We start from the raw sequence: 14,852 nt of genomic DNA, 5'->3' as shown, positions 1-14,852 counted from the left end.
TCAACACTGACAACACAGCTGTAATCGTCTTTTGATTATCATCTGCTCCACTCATCCTCTGCTGGTAACAGCAGCCTGAGCTATGCCAAAATATGTCCTGACCCGCCACATAGCGAGTGTTCATTGATTTTCATTGTATCAAAGTTTTATCCAGAAATGTGTGTATATGCATAGAGGAATTTGTGTGAATGTGATGGTCTGGTCGGTACCGACGTGGGTCCAAAGGAGGGCAAATCCAAAGCCGGAGGTGGCGCTGCTGAACCAAACATTGATGAGTAACGGCTCAAGTACGTCACAACGTTTCATCCCTCTGTTTATTATAACTGCATGTTAAGAATCTGTCATTTTGCACAACGCCCCAAACTACCAAATGTACCTCAAGTGCCACATTGAACTAAAGGGAAATGTGTTAAACATTATCCAAACATTTAGCATGTTTATATTTGATGCAGTCATTTTAAATGTTATTTGACTGTTATTTGAATGTTGCTTGATGTACAAATATTATCAATCAGTGAGGAGCTTGAATATTCAGAATATATTCTAGTGTAAGTGTAGAAAAAAATAGTTTTCTTTCATAAGTTTAAAGATGCCACATTGATAGAAGTCAATATTGCCACATATACGTAGCTTCATTTTTTATAATGAAATAATTGGCAAGATTACACTTTTTTCTTTACCTCAGGCTACAGGATGTGGTTTGTAATGGTGTGTGTGTGTGTGTGTGGGTGGGTGTGTAAGTGTTCAGTGCACAAAAGTCCCCCACTCCCTATCGATGTCTTATAATTTAATTTGCTCACTCAGGCTGGGTCACTGGAGGAGATACTGCGGGATGGGTTTCCCTGGCAACGGCTCCCAGCATCCAGATGGGATGCTGGGAAAGAACAATGTAATTTCAGCAGAATGAATAAATACTGTTGCCTGAACATTTGCATGCTCTTCTCTGTCCCAGTTCCTCTTTTTTTCGGTTATGTCAAGAGTGAATGACGGGATTGTGGTTGCACCAAAGAGTATTACACAAAGGAAGGGGAGGAGACGCACACACATACTCAACACAACCTGACAATGTTACAATACGTATCCGGTCTTCTTTTTCGGAGGGTCTATGGCGTGTTAGTATTTTAAGATACATGATTATATATTGACGACAGGGTCAGTCGTGATTGATCAAGTACCTTAACTGGATTTCAGATAATTGTAGTTTCCTTTTTTCTACTTTAAACTTCGGTTTTAATGCAATTTGGAATGAATAATAATGAATTTTATTGGTAATGCACTTCGCATTCAAGCGAATCTCGGGGTGCCACAGAGTCCGTATCAAGAAGTCAATATTGTACTTTTTACTCCTTTGAAGTATATTGCATCAGCTAGTTATTTAGCATATCACACAATATATAATCATCAAATACTGTATATTACACTGCATTATGGATAAAGAGTACTTGATTGATCCCATGGTGAAATTCACAATCTACCCAGTTCACCGTATTAATTAAAATGCAACATTAAGTATTGCACACGTTTATTAATCTCCTTTAGTATCATTAAGATTATTCTGAAATGAACTTTTACTTTGAGTGTCATTTTTGATGGTAAGACTTAAATAATTCAAGTGATTTTCTTTTGAAAGTGGCAGTTTTAGAGTTTAGAGTACTACTACTACTACTACAAATATGCACTAGTTACTTATCTAAAAGTTTGCATTATCGAATGCATGATGAAATGTTATAAAACATTCTATCAGTATTGACGTTAATTATCAGCAAGCTGATAGCTGAGGCCAACTGTTTCACCAACACACACACACGCACACACACACACACCAAGAAATGGGCACTTCAGGCCTCCCTCAAAATCATCATTATGAACTTCAACAAGATCCTTAACGTTCTATACGGCTCATCTTGGTGGGGGGGGGGGTCGCAGACTGAGATCACCCTGGGCCAGACGACCATTCACACACTTTCAGCTAGTTTGCTGCATGACTTTGGACCCGGAGAGAACCCTCGCTGGAACGGGGCGAACATGACACAAACTCCCCACAGAAAAGCCCCGGCTGGCCGGGCGGCGGCTTCGATCCCACGACCTCCTCGGCGTGAGGCGACAGTGCTGAAAGTAGTTTTTTTTCTTTTTCTTCGATCCATGTGGTGCTGGGTAATTTTTACATTAAAGACTCATTTTTTTTAAAGTGAAATGGATTTAGAAATAAATGTCCCCGTTGACTCTGGAAAACCGCGTCAAATTCCAGAGCGGGATTTAGCTGGGCGGTGGAGATTAGACATAGTTGATGAAGAATTATGAGGGGCCCCCATTTGTTTGTCACCCACTGAGCCGGTCTCATGATTTCTGCATGACAAGGCTTTGTATCCCAACGCCGTGCACATTGCCTTTTGTTCTGCCGCCCCGGTGGGCAGCCGGACAGAGACTCCTTTCAGCGGCGCCTTTTGTTCTGGGCCTCGGCGCCGAGCTGGAGGTCTACACTCGCCCGAGCACGCACGCAGGGCCCCCCCCGCCCCCCCGCCCCACTTCAGCGCTGATGCAAACGACATTACGCATTATGCATTACGACACGACGCGAGTGAGTTGGCTGATTTTGGAATTTTTGCATGTGCTTTTTTTTTTTTGTGCGTTAGGGGGGGGGGAAATTACCCCCCAAAAAAGCAGTGCTGAAAGGTGCCGAGGGACCTGTACTGCTTGCTTTACATTAAGAAATGACAGAAATGAGGGCTGAACATCTGCCTGAGCATACTGCATCTGGACGGATACAAAGACTGACACAAACCTCACATAACGGTAAAAAAACACGTCTATTCTTATCCACGCAGATTAATTCATGTGGTTTGTCAATGTAAGAAATACATGGATCCACATGTTAATTCAACGTCAGTATTGATTATAACAGATAAGGGAATAAAGGGAACCCCGGAGAGCATCATCTGCAGCTGCATCGCACAATGTGGAATATTAAAAGTCAGATTCTGACAGTTCATGCTTTGCATTGATAAAAAAGGAAGCAAAGAGACGGTGATGTCAGAGAAGCTCATTTGAGCTCATGATTTGAGAGAGAGCAGGAGAGAGGGGGCGAGTACAGAAGCAGAGGGAGGGCTTCGCTCTCACTCCGAACAGCTGCTCCTGGTGAATTCAGTAAGACAAGTGCCCTCCTCTACCTTGGTCTCGATCAGGTCCGTGGTTTATGATCATCCTTACTGGAAGGAGCTGTTAAGACCTCTGCTCAGATGATTCTGAGCATGTTATTTCAGGATAGATTATACATATTGTGCTTGTTTGTGTTTGCTTTCAGGTTTCTCGGCTGACTGTTTGCACAGAGTTGTGTTCAAGGAATAAGAGACGGCTTCCTGCTGCAAACTCAAGTGTTCCTGTGTTCATTCTTCTGATCATCTTCAATCCAAAAGCAAAGATGGAGCGTATGGAGGATGATAAGGTAAATACCCATTCCTATTGCTGCATAGGTGGCCCGTGAAGTTCGGTTATTTCACCAAACTTATTTTATCAGTTTACTACAATATGTTAACACATCTTGCAAAGCTGTGTGCTATATTTCCCAATGGACAACCATGTTGCCATTTTTGGGTTTATTCAGACAACACTTAATAAGTGTTTTCACGAGTCACTCTGGCAATTCTGTATTTTTCCGTTCTCCAGGAGTTGGGACAGAGAGGTAGAGTGAGAGCGGTCGGAGGCAAGTTTGAACGTGTGTGCTTTTGTAATCGTCATAAAAGTGTGATGAGTGACAACTTGCACCAGCACAAATGAGGACACGGTTGGGGTTTTATGGGTAAAACAGTACAGTGGGGATTTTAAATTATAAATGAACTCCTTGGCATTATAACTAATATCTGAAGGGAATTGTGCTGCCATTGTGTGTCTTTTGAAACATGCAGTTACTTCATTTTCATGACTGTTACTTAAAATGTACATATCACTTGTGTGAATGAAACGACTCACAAGGAATCCTAGCATGTAGTCAAAACATTAGCACAAAAGCATCAGAACCATACGTGTCTCTCTTTATCATTTGGGATGTATCACATTCAAGAGGATAAAATGTACTGGAACTGCTCCAAAAGTCAAGTTCATGATAAAAAAAGAAGAAAAGTTAAATGCAATATAGTGAATCAACATGAAGAGGGGAGGACAATTCCTTTTCTCAAAGAGATAAAGAGATACATTTTGAGTAAAAGAGAAAGACGGTGACATGGTTGCAATATGACACAATGTGGAAGGTGATGTGGAAGGAAAAGATGTGTCAAGAGTCTCTTTGAATATTGAGAGGGGCCGACTGTTGAAACACAGTAACTGCGTGTAGTATGGTGTAAGTTGCCACATTTCTATTTACTATTAAAAGGGTGAATTGGAACTGACCCCATTAACAGAGCGAAGCACATGAAGTACTTTGGAAACAGTAGGTTAGAAAATAATTTCATCATGAGTTTTATTTAGCTGCTGTTGTGGAGCTCTCAATTCATTTGTGTGACGCATTCACTGTCAGCCGCTCCTTCATTAGAGCTGCTGTAGTAAGATGCTCATCCATGCAATCGACGTGCTTGAATATTCTTCAACATAAGCGCGCCTCTTCCACAAGCACACAAGCACATGTACACACAAAACCCTTCCCCTGTGCAGCGCGGCACCTCAGACCGACCTGGCAGCGTTTATCTGAGAGGACCTGGTGCCAGAATGTGGTTGATTACATTTTCTCAAACCGTAGCTTACTTTAAAAAAAAAATTCATTTTTAATATGCTTATCCTCTCATGCGTCTGTTTTACTAACAGAACTCTGTATTTCTCCTTTGCTATCACTTTATCGTGTGTGCAGCACTTCCTTTGTGCCAAACTGTAAAAAAAAAAAAAAATACCATTACATCAACACGACTTGAAGCCCGGAACATTCAGACCGTTTTAGTAGCGATCACAAGGCCACGCTGCAGCAGAGCAATGCGCCGCCGAGGCTTGATGCGCACTGATTATCACTATCGCACTATGGTGAAATGTTTTCAAGTATGTGATGTGTCACGCTTACTCACGGTGGGGTGTTTTTCAACATGATGAAAGAACAGAGAGTTTGTATCCAGTGAGGCAGTGAGGCCTTGAACTGCCCTTTGATTTAATGTCCGACAAGACATTGGGACCAATCCCAGTGTTCTTTGTTCCAGCTTTCTGACTTAAGCGTGATTAGAAATCGTGCAAAACAACTCATTATCTTTTAACATAAAGTTTGTGATGGAACGGGGGCAAAATTTGAAAAGGCCGCATTCAAATAAATGCATTTCCTTTTAATAATGAACCTATTTGGACCTTTACGTAAAACTTCTCGGGAGCTTGGTGTATTAAAGTGAACATAATCAAATACAAATATAAAAAGAAAATAGAATAGGAATTTCCATTTTGGATACGCCACCTTCAGATACATTGCATTACTCAGTTAAATTCTGCTCGTCTGGATACCTTTAACTGTAAGCTAATTTCCCTCCCCAGCGGGCCCTGCCCTGTCAGGGATTATTGTCTGGCGTATTAGCTTCTCAGTATGACCCACTTTAATGCCGAAAAGCAGCGAGGTAATAAAACGCTCACAATAGAATCCAGTCTTATTCTCTCAGGGTGTCTCTGGCTACTTAGCGGAGAAATACCTCAGAGCTGCAAATCACGGAGCATGGGTCGTGCTGTAACACCTAGCTTTCACAGCAGTGCTGCGAGCTGCTAATGCACTAAACTAGGGAGGGAGAGCCCACGTAGAAAGGCTCATTGTGTGTTTGTGTGTGTGTGTTACCAGTGACACTATAAAACAACAACAGCTTTGTAGAGCCAGGAACAGGCCATGTGATTGTACACAGAGTCCTTTTGCTCATTGTTGCATTCTTTTATAACGCCTGTGTTTTTTCCTCTCTCAACAGCCGAAGAAGAAGTTGACCTTTTACCTTTTCTACTGCGTCTCAACAGCGGTCATTGGCTCGCTACAGTTTGGCTACAACACCGGGGTCATCAATGCACCTGAGCAGGTGTGTTTTGTGTGTGTTTGTTTGTTTGTTTGTTTCAGGATGCATGTGTGTGTGTGCTGGATGAGAGGGATTAATAATAAGTTACTCATGTTTTAACATGAATATTATACCAACCAAAAGGGTTAAATACCATCATTCGTAACCCTTATTTTTGCAAAAAGGCCCCTAAACTCGAGTCACGGCCCTCGACCTCTATGGACCTCTCTGGTCTCATGCGTAAGCAGAATGCCAGAAGCTACACTGCCTCCGTGTGGATGTGTCCGACACTCACACTGTTCTGAGCATAGACAACATGAGACAAACACTTACCGAAAAGGAGTCACCTCTGAACCCCGGCCTTTCTTTTCTGTGGTCTGACAGAAACTGCGCAGTTTTTTCCAGAATGTGTCGATGGAGCGCACAGGGGAGCCTTTCAGCCCGGGGGCCAACACCATGGTGTGGAGCTTCGCTGTTGCCATCTTCAGCGTTGGAGGCATGTTGGGGTCTTTCTCCGTAGGAGTGTTGGTCACCAAATTTGGCAGGTGAGAACTTTCGGAAAAGACACTGTGGTGGAGGAAAACGTTTCATGTGAATAGACAGAAAATCAGTCTTTTCAGGATATTCAGGAGACTTTTACAACTTGTGACTAAGCTCGAGGACAATTTGAATATGATTTCTTACTTTTTTTTAATTGAGAAGACCTCATATATTATGATTTGATCAAACAAAAAGAATGTGCATATACATCCTATTTAGTCATGCCTTCTATAGTTGCTTTACTTCACTTTACTCACGTCTCTCTTTCTTAGGCGCAAGTCCATGCTGCTCGCCAATGTTCTGGCTGTGCTCGGCGGGGGCTTCATGGGACTGTCGGCTCTGTGTGGATCTTATGAGATGATCATCATCGGTCGCTTGATCATCGGAGTGTTCTGCGGTCTGTGCACCGGACTGACGCCCATGTACGTGGGCGAGATCTCTCCCACGGCTGTCCGAGGAGCCTTCGGCACGCTGCACCAGCTGGGTGTGGTCATTGGCATCCTGGTGGCGCAGGTATGAAGCGGTGATAGTACAACGGTGATAACTTTATTGATGACTTGATTGACTGACGGATGATTGCACGAACGGAGCTGTGTATAAAGCGCAGAACAACAATCACGTGTTAGCATCTCGTTGCTGTTAGCACCACTGTAGTAGAAGGTTAACGTTAGCCATTACTTATGCTGTTTAAAAACAGATACACAGTTATTACAGTTGTTAATTATTATAATTATTAAAACATTAACCAACCACGTGCCTTTCGGGGGGGTTACACATACCGTAAGCATTTCTTTATTTTATAAACCGTCAAACGTCCTACTTTTACTGTCACCGTCTTCGCGCGCACATTTCTACTTCCTTTTTTATTCGGAGCGCCTTCAGAATAAAAGCGTTTTACTTTAAACAGGAAATGCACAACGAAACTAAGAAAACAAGCAAAAACATGCAACAAAGGGAACGCATTGATTAGTTATGGGTTTGTTTATGTTTGCTTGTGCAAAAGCTTTAGATTTCTGGAAAATAATGTGGACGAAAGATATCCGTTCAGAATTTCATGTCTATTCAAATAAAAACATTGCAACCTCCATAGTAGGGGAGAACGGGGTTGGTTGTTACAGTTTCTACTCTAGTGTGAATTGCTCATCATCACAATATGTTTCAATACATTGAAGCTTAAGGTGAAATGTGTATCCTTCCTATTAACCAACTTATTTTAACATATAAAACATTAAATCTCAAAGACACTGACACATTGTGATAAGGTGAACTGGAGAAGACCTCTGTGACTTGTTTTAATTTGATCAAAATGAAACTCGTATAAGTCCGTCTATCTATTCTAGATCTTCGGCCTGGAGTTCCTTCTCGGCTCTGACACGTTGTGGCCTCTGCTGCTGGCCCTCACCATCCTGCCGGCCATCCTGCAGAGCATCCTGCTGCCTTTCTGCCCGGAAAGCCCCCGCTACCTGCTCATTGTCCTCAACCAGGAAGAAGAGGCCAGAAAAGGTCTGTTTTTTAAACCTCATGCCAACCAGAAGGCAACATTAGGTTTTAATAGGACTGCATCTAGAATTACTCGTACTTTTTGAATGACCCGTGATTTATTAAAGTTTTACCACATGGTGTTCAAAGGCCCTTTCAGAATTTCTTCACGTCATATTTGCACAATATGGTCCTTGCTTGCTCTCCCTTCATCCATCTCTTCTTCTTCTTTTTGTAGCGCTGGTGCGTCTGCGTGGCTGTGAGGACGTAAGCGATGATATTCAGGAGATGAAGGAAGAAGGGATAAAGATGGCCAGGGAGAAGAAAGTGTCCATTCTCGAACTTTTCCGCTCCCCAAACTACCGTCAACCAATCATCATTGCTATAGTCCTGCAGCTCTCTCAGCAGCTGTCTGGTATCAACGCTGTGAGTAAACACCGAGGCCTACAATGGAGCAGAGTGTGAGAGATATCATCATCACGTGTCAGTCCCATTTCATCTCACACATTCATCTTTAAAGGAGCATCAACTGAAATTATTCAATTGCGTCTGACTAGCACATGACGTGAGCTTTCTTGGCTCCAGGGCATGTTAGATTGGGTGGAATAACCCGAGCCACTAAGGGTCGACAGAAGGTGTTTGGTAGTTTATTTGCTAATAAGGTTATTTCACCAGGCTGACTGAATGTGTTAGAGTTCCCTCGTCCGACCCGACAATCACAGTGACCCTGCAACGGCCAGCGGCTAAAGGCCGCAGCATTGATTGAACTGACAGATATATTAACACTCATGACCCATCTCCCTCCCCAGCACAGCAGCTACTAGAGCTGAAGCGCCACCAAAAAACATTCTCATGTTATTTGTGTGAATGTGAGCTAAAAAGCTCAGAAAAGCAAAAGTGCCACTAGCAACAAAACTCATCAACATTGTGGAGCATTTAGCTGCTAAAGAGCCCAATATTGTATTGCATGATGGATGTCAACACAGATAACATAAATATTGGTGTGTGTGTGTGTATTCTGATGCGATTGTTTGATGCAACATGTTCGCTTTGTCACCCATAAAAAGCTTGGTGGCCAAAGAATGATTCAATGCAGGTTTAAAGTATTTTAACTGATTTTATTGACTAAAAACATAGTTACTGATAATAGTCTTGCTTCCCCTGCAGGTGTTTTACTACTCTACAAGTATATTCGCCACAGCGGGTGTTTCTCAGCCCATCTACGCCACCATAGGAGCTGGAGTTGTCAACACGGTGTTTACTGTTGTCTCTGTGAGTTTCTGGCTACACATTCACCGTCTCAGTAGAAGGAATTAATCATATCGCTGGGATTTTTCATGTTATTTTTCTTGTTTTGCCCGTAGCTCTTCCTGGTTGAACGGGCGGGGCGAAGGACGCTGCACCTGATTGGTCTGGCTGGAATGGCCATCTTTGCCGTCGTCATGACGATCGCCCTGTCTTTGGGGGTGAGTGATGTCATTTTTCTCCCGTGAGCTTAAAGAAATGAAAAAAAAATCATGAAATCTTGTCCTCACTCCCTTTACTTCTCTCTCTGAGCAGCAGACGACCCCGTCTCTGAGCTACCTGGCCATTGTGGCTGTGTTTGGCTTTGTTGCCAGTTTTGAGATGGGTCCAGGTCCGATCCCCTGGTTCATCGTGGCTGAGCTCTTCTCCCAGGGGCCCCGACCTGCTGCCATGGCCGTCTCTGGTCTCTCCAACTGGACCGCCAACTTCGTGGTGGGGTTGGGTTTCCCTAAGCTGGCGGTATGGCAAACATTTACTTCAGCCAAAAAAAAATAATAATAACTTTCAGCGGTGCGAGCACTTTGCGACTTTTCCTAACTGGCATCTCTTTCCTCCTCTCTCAGGAACTGTGTGGTCCTTACGTCTTCATCATCTTTGTGATCTTCCTCATCCTGTTCTTCATCTTCACCTTCCTGAAAGTGCCTGAGACCAGAGGAAGGACCTTTGACGACATTGCTCAGGGCTTCGCTTCCAGTGCAGGGAAGCCCTCCGTGGAGCCTGAGGCGGTGGTCGCCGGGCTGACAGAAGGCAAAGATCCAGCCCCCATGTCCCCCACCGACAAGGTGCCCATGGTGAATCTTTCTTAGAGAGAAGAAGGAAGACTCGGGGTACAATACAGACAACAGGTTTCAAACACATTGATATCGTAAGGAGGTATATTTCATAACATGGGCAACTAAAGATTAAACATTTACAAATGCGAAATTCATTGAATTCAAACTCTCTCTAATCCCCCTTCAAACATGGGGTCAAACTTCCCTGAATTATTAGTACTTAACATTTGTTGACATCCTCGCTGCCAGCGCTACGCATTCTGCCTTAAAAGAGGATCAACATATGTTGAGTGTTAAGTCCCTGGTCTTCAGCTACCTCCAGTGTTAAAAGGTTGTGGGATTTGGTGGGGGGAGGGGTGGGTGGGGGGGGTAAGGGGGTTACGTATTGAGGTCAAGCTTGAAAAGCCGGTTTTGGAGTCCAATAGTTTGACCTAAAAAAAAAAAGACTGACCCGCTGTCCTGTCTGCCTGCCTGATGTGCTTTGCTGCCAGCGGGGGGGAGTTTTCTTGAATAGACAGAATAAATCTAGAGGTGCTACAATAAGTCACTCTCCCTTTCCGGTGAATAAGAAAGTATAGACTTAAATTACATATATTTAATAATGTAAAAAATAATAAATATTTCTCCTTGTCCTTTTGAATCCCCTGAGAGTTTAGGGTTTGTGTTTATTTTAAAGTAAAAAATATGGCTTTTCTATAAATGAGTACCGTCTGCTTTTAATAATTGTATTTGTATGCTAACGAGGTGTAGTCCAACACCTGCTCTAAAAAAACAACCCGCGTGGATGTCGTATCCAGCCTTTTAGGCCATTCAGCAGTTGGGTTTATTCTTTACCCTCGGCTTCTTACTGTGTGCATCATCACTGCTTGAAGCTCTCTTGACATCAGTATGTTGCAGTAACCTCTGCACGGTCAGGCAATTAAATATCTTACAATCTTTAAAATAGCGTTACGTCAAATCAAAAGTGCCTGTCCGTATCAAAACCGTTGTTTGAGATCACAATTGCACTGATATTTAATTATTAACAACTCTTATGCCACGAGATTTAGATATATTATTATCAGGTGAAATAAAAACACTAAATCAGTTATACTTTTAACACACAAAAAATCTCTGTAATTCTCTGTGTAAATATTGTAGAATCTCCAGTTACTGCATCACGATCAAGTATTACCATTCAGTATGCATGCTTATAAATGCTGTGTCATTGTTTGTACAGTTGCATCTTCGTCTCGCCGCACACTCTTAAGGAAGCACTTTTCTTTGTTTGAACTCAACAGCGATTTAGTTTTGCACTTTTGGCAGCCAGACTACTTTCTAATGATAGTTTATTTACTATGTGGCTCTGTGGCTCTGTGTAAATATACTGTACACGTTAGGATGTGTACGGTGTTTTGTTGTTATTTGTGCCTTATAACACTGTTTCATTGTGTATCCACTGATTGTCTTGCACTGTTAATGTGGTGGATGTCTGTAAGTTACTCAACAGTAAACCGAGGTGCGAAGTCACATGAGAGATAACCTCTACAGTCTCCCTCTGTACTAGCACGAGCGACACTTGCTTTGAGAAACTTAAAAAGGAAATAAAGTTGTCTTATCTTTTAAGGGAATGTTCGTCCTGAATCACGAGCATAACGGTCCGTGATGCGAGTCAAGCAATGAATGTTTTATGTAAATGCAGCCTTTCTGCTTAAGTGTGAGAGGTTTGTCTGGTATTTCGTCTGGTTGACACTTGCACACTGTGGTAACTCCATTTCCTTTTCCTGCACCGCGGCAATACCTCAGTCAGCTGTACAGTCACACACTAGAGCTGGGCAACCTGAAACACTGAAATAAAGCCATGAGTGAAAAGCAGACTTCAGTCTCTCTCTTTTTTTCCGCTGGGGCTGAACAGTTGGGTTTAAAAAGATGTATTCAGTGATGACGTCTCAGGGGGGGAAGGTGTGAGGGAGGTTTACCTGGTTTACGGGGTCAGATTTCCTCTTGGATCAAACAGTTTCAAAGGCCAAACAAGAAGAACACACATGCAGAGACAACATTATACCTCAAAGAGGAATTCCCCTGATGTAAAATTCCCCTTCAACATCGTAGCCCCAAAGAAAACATAAATTACAGGTCCTTTGTGCATGTGATTTATATCCAATAATTATTTTTTTAATCACTTAGGTACAAATACATTTTCTTCAATAAATACAATATTTTTTGGTCAAAAACTTTAATAACCAAAAGTTAACAAATAACTGATTAATCAACTAATCATTCCACCTCCAAAAAACTCAGACATAATATTTAGGATCGCACAGGGAACCAGAACTTGCTGAACCAACCTAAAATGAATGAAGAAGTTTTAGTTCCCTGCTAAATGGTCTGAAGGGCCGTGATCTAACTCCCTCTTCACTTTGCCTCTCGGAGCACAGGGCCTTGGGTACAAGGCCTCCGGCTGGCTGGCAACGGGGCCATCTAACTGTGTCAAACAAATAGGCAACATCTCCCTGCAAGAGTCTACTGAAGTCCCAGTCAATGCAGTGAACTGGGGCATGAAAGCCCATCAACAAGCCGCAGTACTGCGGTCTGACCGGCAGGTGGCGTGCGAGAGCCAGAGGGGCCTTCAGCGGTGCGTGTTCGCGCGCGCGTTCTTTGGATAAGTGTCTAGATAGTGCCTGAGAGGAAAGAAGGAGGGGCGCGTTAGGAAGAGGGAGGATGAAGAGCATCCAAAAAATGTGTCTTAATTATATTCATTTTCCATCAAAAAGGTGGAAGCGAGAGAGATCAAGAAAAAAACAAAAAGGAAAAAGAAGTCAGGTAGTTTCCCAATTCCACATCTTGAAAACAAAAAAAGCAAGTTGGCACAGCGTCCAGACGTGTGCGGGCTGCCACAGTGTGAGGCTCGGCCTCGCTGAAAGCTGTGCTCTGCATTTTGAGCTGGAAGCGACGCCGCTAGACGTGTCTAGACAGTTGTTTCACAGACCAGACGAACTTGTTTATTATTTGTCCACCTTTTTTTCCCTCTGTCACTTTCCCTCTCTGTCTTTGTTTCCCTAAAAAAAAAGACTCTCCCACTTTCCCTCCCCCGTCCGTCTCTCTGACAACAGTGTTTTGTTTACTTCCTCTATTGGCAGTGTACTTATTGTATGTGCTGCTCTGTAAATATTTCTATCCTGCCCTCACCCATCCACCCCCCCCCCCCTCTCTCTCTCTTTCTCTCACATATAAAGGGAGCAAACAGACTCCACCTCCTCTCTCACCCCCACTCTCTCTCTCCCTCTCTCTCTCCCTACTCACACACTCACTCTATCCTCTTTCATGCTCTCTCCCTCCCTCCCTCTCTCTCTATCAGTGTCATTCCGTAGTGGAGATGTGGAGTGTCTTTTTTTCTCTCTGTCTATTTTTTCAGCCCAATTCAGCTGAGGAAGGTAAGAACTTAACTTTAAATTGTTGCTTGCATGGCGAGCGCTTGGGGCGAGTGTGTGGCGGGATGGAGAGTTTGCACAGCGCTCCCATCATGTGCTCATAATGAGCCTACACGTGAAGGATGGAGACTTGGTATGCGTCTGTAATAGCTCTCAAAGAATGTGCCTCCATGGGAATGACGGCCACACGTGGTGGGGAAACTGTGGCCAGTGAGGTTAAGGCCGCAAAAAACAAAAGAAAGTGCGATTAATTCTCCATTTTTGGGGCCTCACTTCCGGCTTGAGCCCCCCCACCCCCTCCCTAAACAATTGCCACCTTTCCCCCCTGCTCACAGTCCTGCGTGCTTTCATTTTGTGCGTTGTGTCCGAGTGCATCTGTGTGTTTTTGCATGTGCGTGCAGATGCTTGTGAAGTGTAACTGGCAGCAAATCAGAAAGCACTTTGCTGGCTTGGATGTGCCAGGTGCGTGCCGCGGCCTATCGGGCTCCTGCAACAATACAAATATGGAAATAAGACAGGAGACAAATGCATAACAAGTTGCACCAACCCTTTCTCTTTCACATATTAACCCCACTGTGTCACTCATGTTCTCGCAGATGCGACAGCAAGAGGTCCCGACCCCCTCCGAGGAACCAATACCAGTGTGTCCCTTGTCTCTTGTCTCCGAATCGCTCCGCTTTCGACTCCCAGCACCTCGGAGAGCTTAAAACATGCAAAAGGGAGTGAGTCAGTCAGGAATCAAGAGAGAGACTAAGAAACTGTAGACTCAAAGTGGCCAGTTCACTTGATGACTCAAACTGTATGCGCGCGTGCATCCGTACGTTTGTGGATTATTACAGGCGCTTCCTACACATGACGTCGGCTCCTTGGGATCAATAGCCAGCAAACAAATTACTTTCAAAGGCTCTGGCTGCCTGTTGGAAAGAGCCGCACCTGTTCACACTCGTCTCCCGTCGGCATTGGTTTTACTGCGAGGTGCGAGTCAGTGATAGTCTTTAGCAGCGGTAACTTGTATGTCGGCCTCATGCCACAGATCTGAGCTTTGTTTGTAACAGATGGCCTGGACTAAGATGAGGCAGAATGATGGAGAGGGAGAGAGGATGCACAGATGCACGGCCTCGGCGGCCTACTGACTGTTTGTGTAATTGAAATAGGGCTCTACGTAATACAGCATTAACCCAATAGCGTCCATATAAATCCACATGAATTGAACCATCTAGTTATGTCCCAAAGGGAAGATTTGGCGCGTTGGTCGCAGTGAACAACCTGTCTGTCTGGACCGACGGGCCAACTGGTATCACTGTCTGACTTTCTACTGTTTATAGTCACACTAACGCTTTGGAAGTAAATAT

The 14,852-nt window shown here is 43.7% G+C and overlaps 2 protein-coding genes across 2 annotated transcripts in view; both read left to right on the top strand.

Annotated features, from left to right (window-relative positions):
* Positions 1–3,046: 3,046 nt before the first annotated feature.
* slc2a3b (solute carrier family 2 member 3b) lies at positions 3,047–10,435 on the top strand. The gene is made up of 11 exons (XM_037453397.2): positions 3,047–3,182; positions 3,302–3,442; positions 5,913–6,017; positions 6,378–6,538; positions 6,806–7,046; positions 7,874–8,036; positions 8,251–8,438; positions 9,180–9,284; positions 9,377–9,478; positions 9,573–9,776; positions 9,881–10,435. The coding sequence occupies exons 2-11, from the start codon at positions 3,419–3,421 to the stop codon at positions 10,121–10,123; spliced, it is 1,536 nt and encodes a 511-aa protein (XP_037309294.2). The 5' UTR covers positions 3,047–3,182; positions 3,302–3,418; the 3' UTR covers positions 10,124–10,435.
* Positions 10,436–13,403: 2,968 nt separating this feature from the next.
* ephb6 (eph receptor B6) overlaps positions 13,404–14,852 on the top strand; it is a gene marked incomplete at its 5' end in the record, with an annotated part of 28,979 nt that continues 27,530 nt past the window's right edge. The window contains one exon of the mRNA XM_062565642.1: positions 13,404–13,503. Within this exon, the coding sequence (XP_062421626.1) occupies positions 13,404–13,503 (100 nt within the window). The remainder of the gene's footprint in view (positions 13,504–14,852) is intronic.

The sequence above is a fragment of the Pungitius pungitius genome, chromosome 11 (genome assembly GCF_949316345.1).
Source record: "Pungitius pungitius chromosome 11, fPunPun2.1, whole genome shotgun sequence".
Lineage (NCBI taxonomy): Eukaryota > Metazoa > Chordata > Actinopteri > Perciformes > Gasterosteidae > Pungitius > Pungitius pungitius.
Note: the sequence above shows the minus strand (reverse complement) of the source record. Positions and strands in the feature narration are given on the sequence as shown.

What these genes read in the sequence shown, in the direction of transcription:
- slc2a3b (XM_037453397.2), top strand. Translation starts at nt 3,419, where the DNA reads ATGGAGCGTATGGAGGATGATAAG. An exon ending in GGAAGAAGAGGCCAGAAAAG is followed by an intron (nt 8,037 to 8,250) that starts GTCTGTTTTTTA and finishes TTCTTTTTGTAG; the next exon opens with CGCTGGTGCGTCTGCGTGGC. An exon ending in CGATCGCCCTGTCTTTGGGG is followed by an intron (nt 9,479 to 9,572) that starts GTGAGTGATGTC and finishes CTCTCTGAGCAG; the next exon opens with CAGACGACCCCGTCTCTGAG.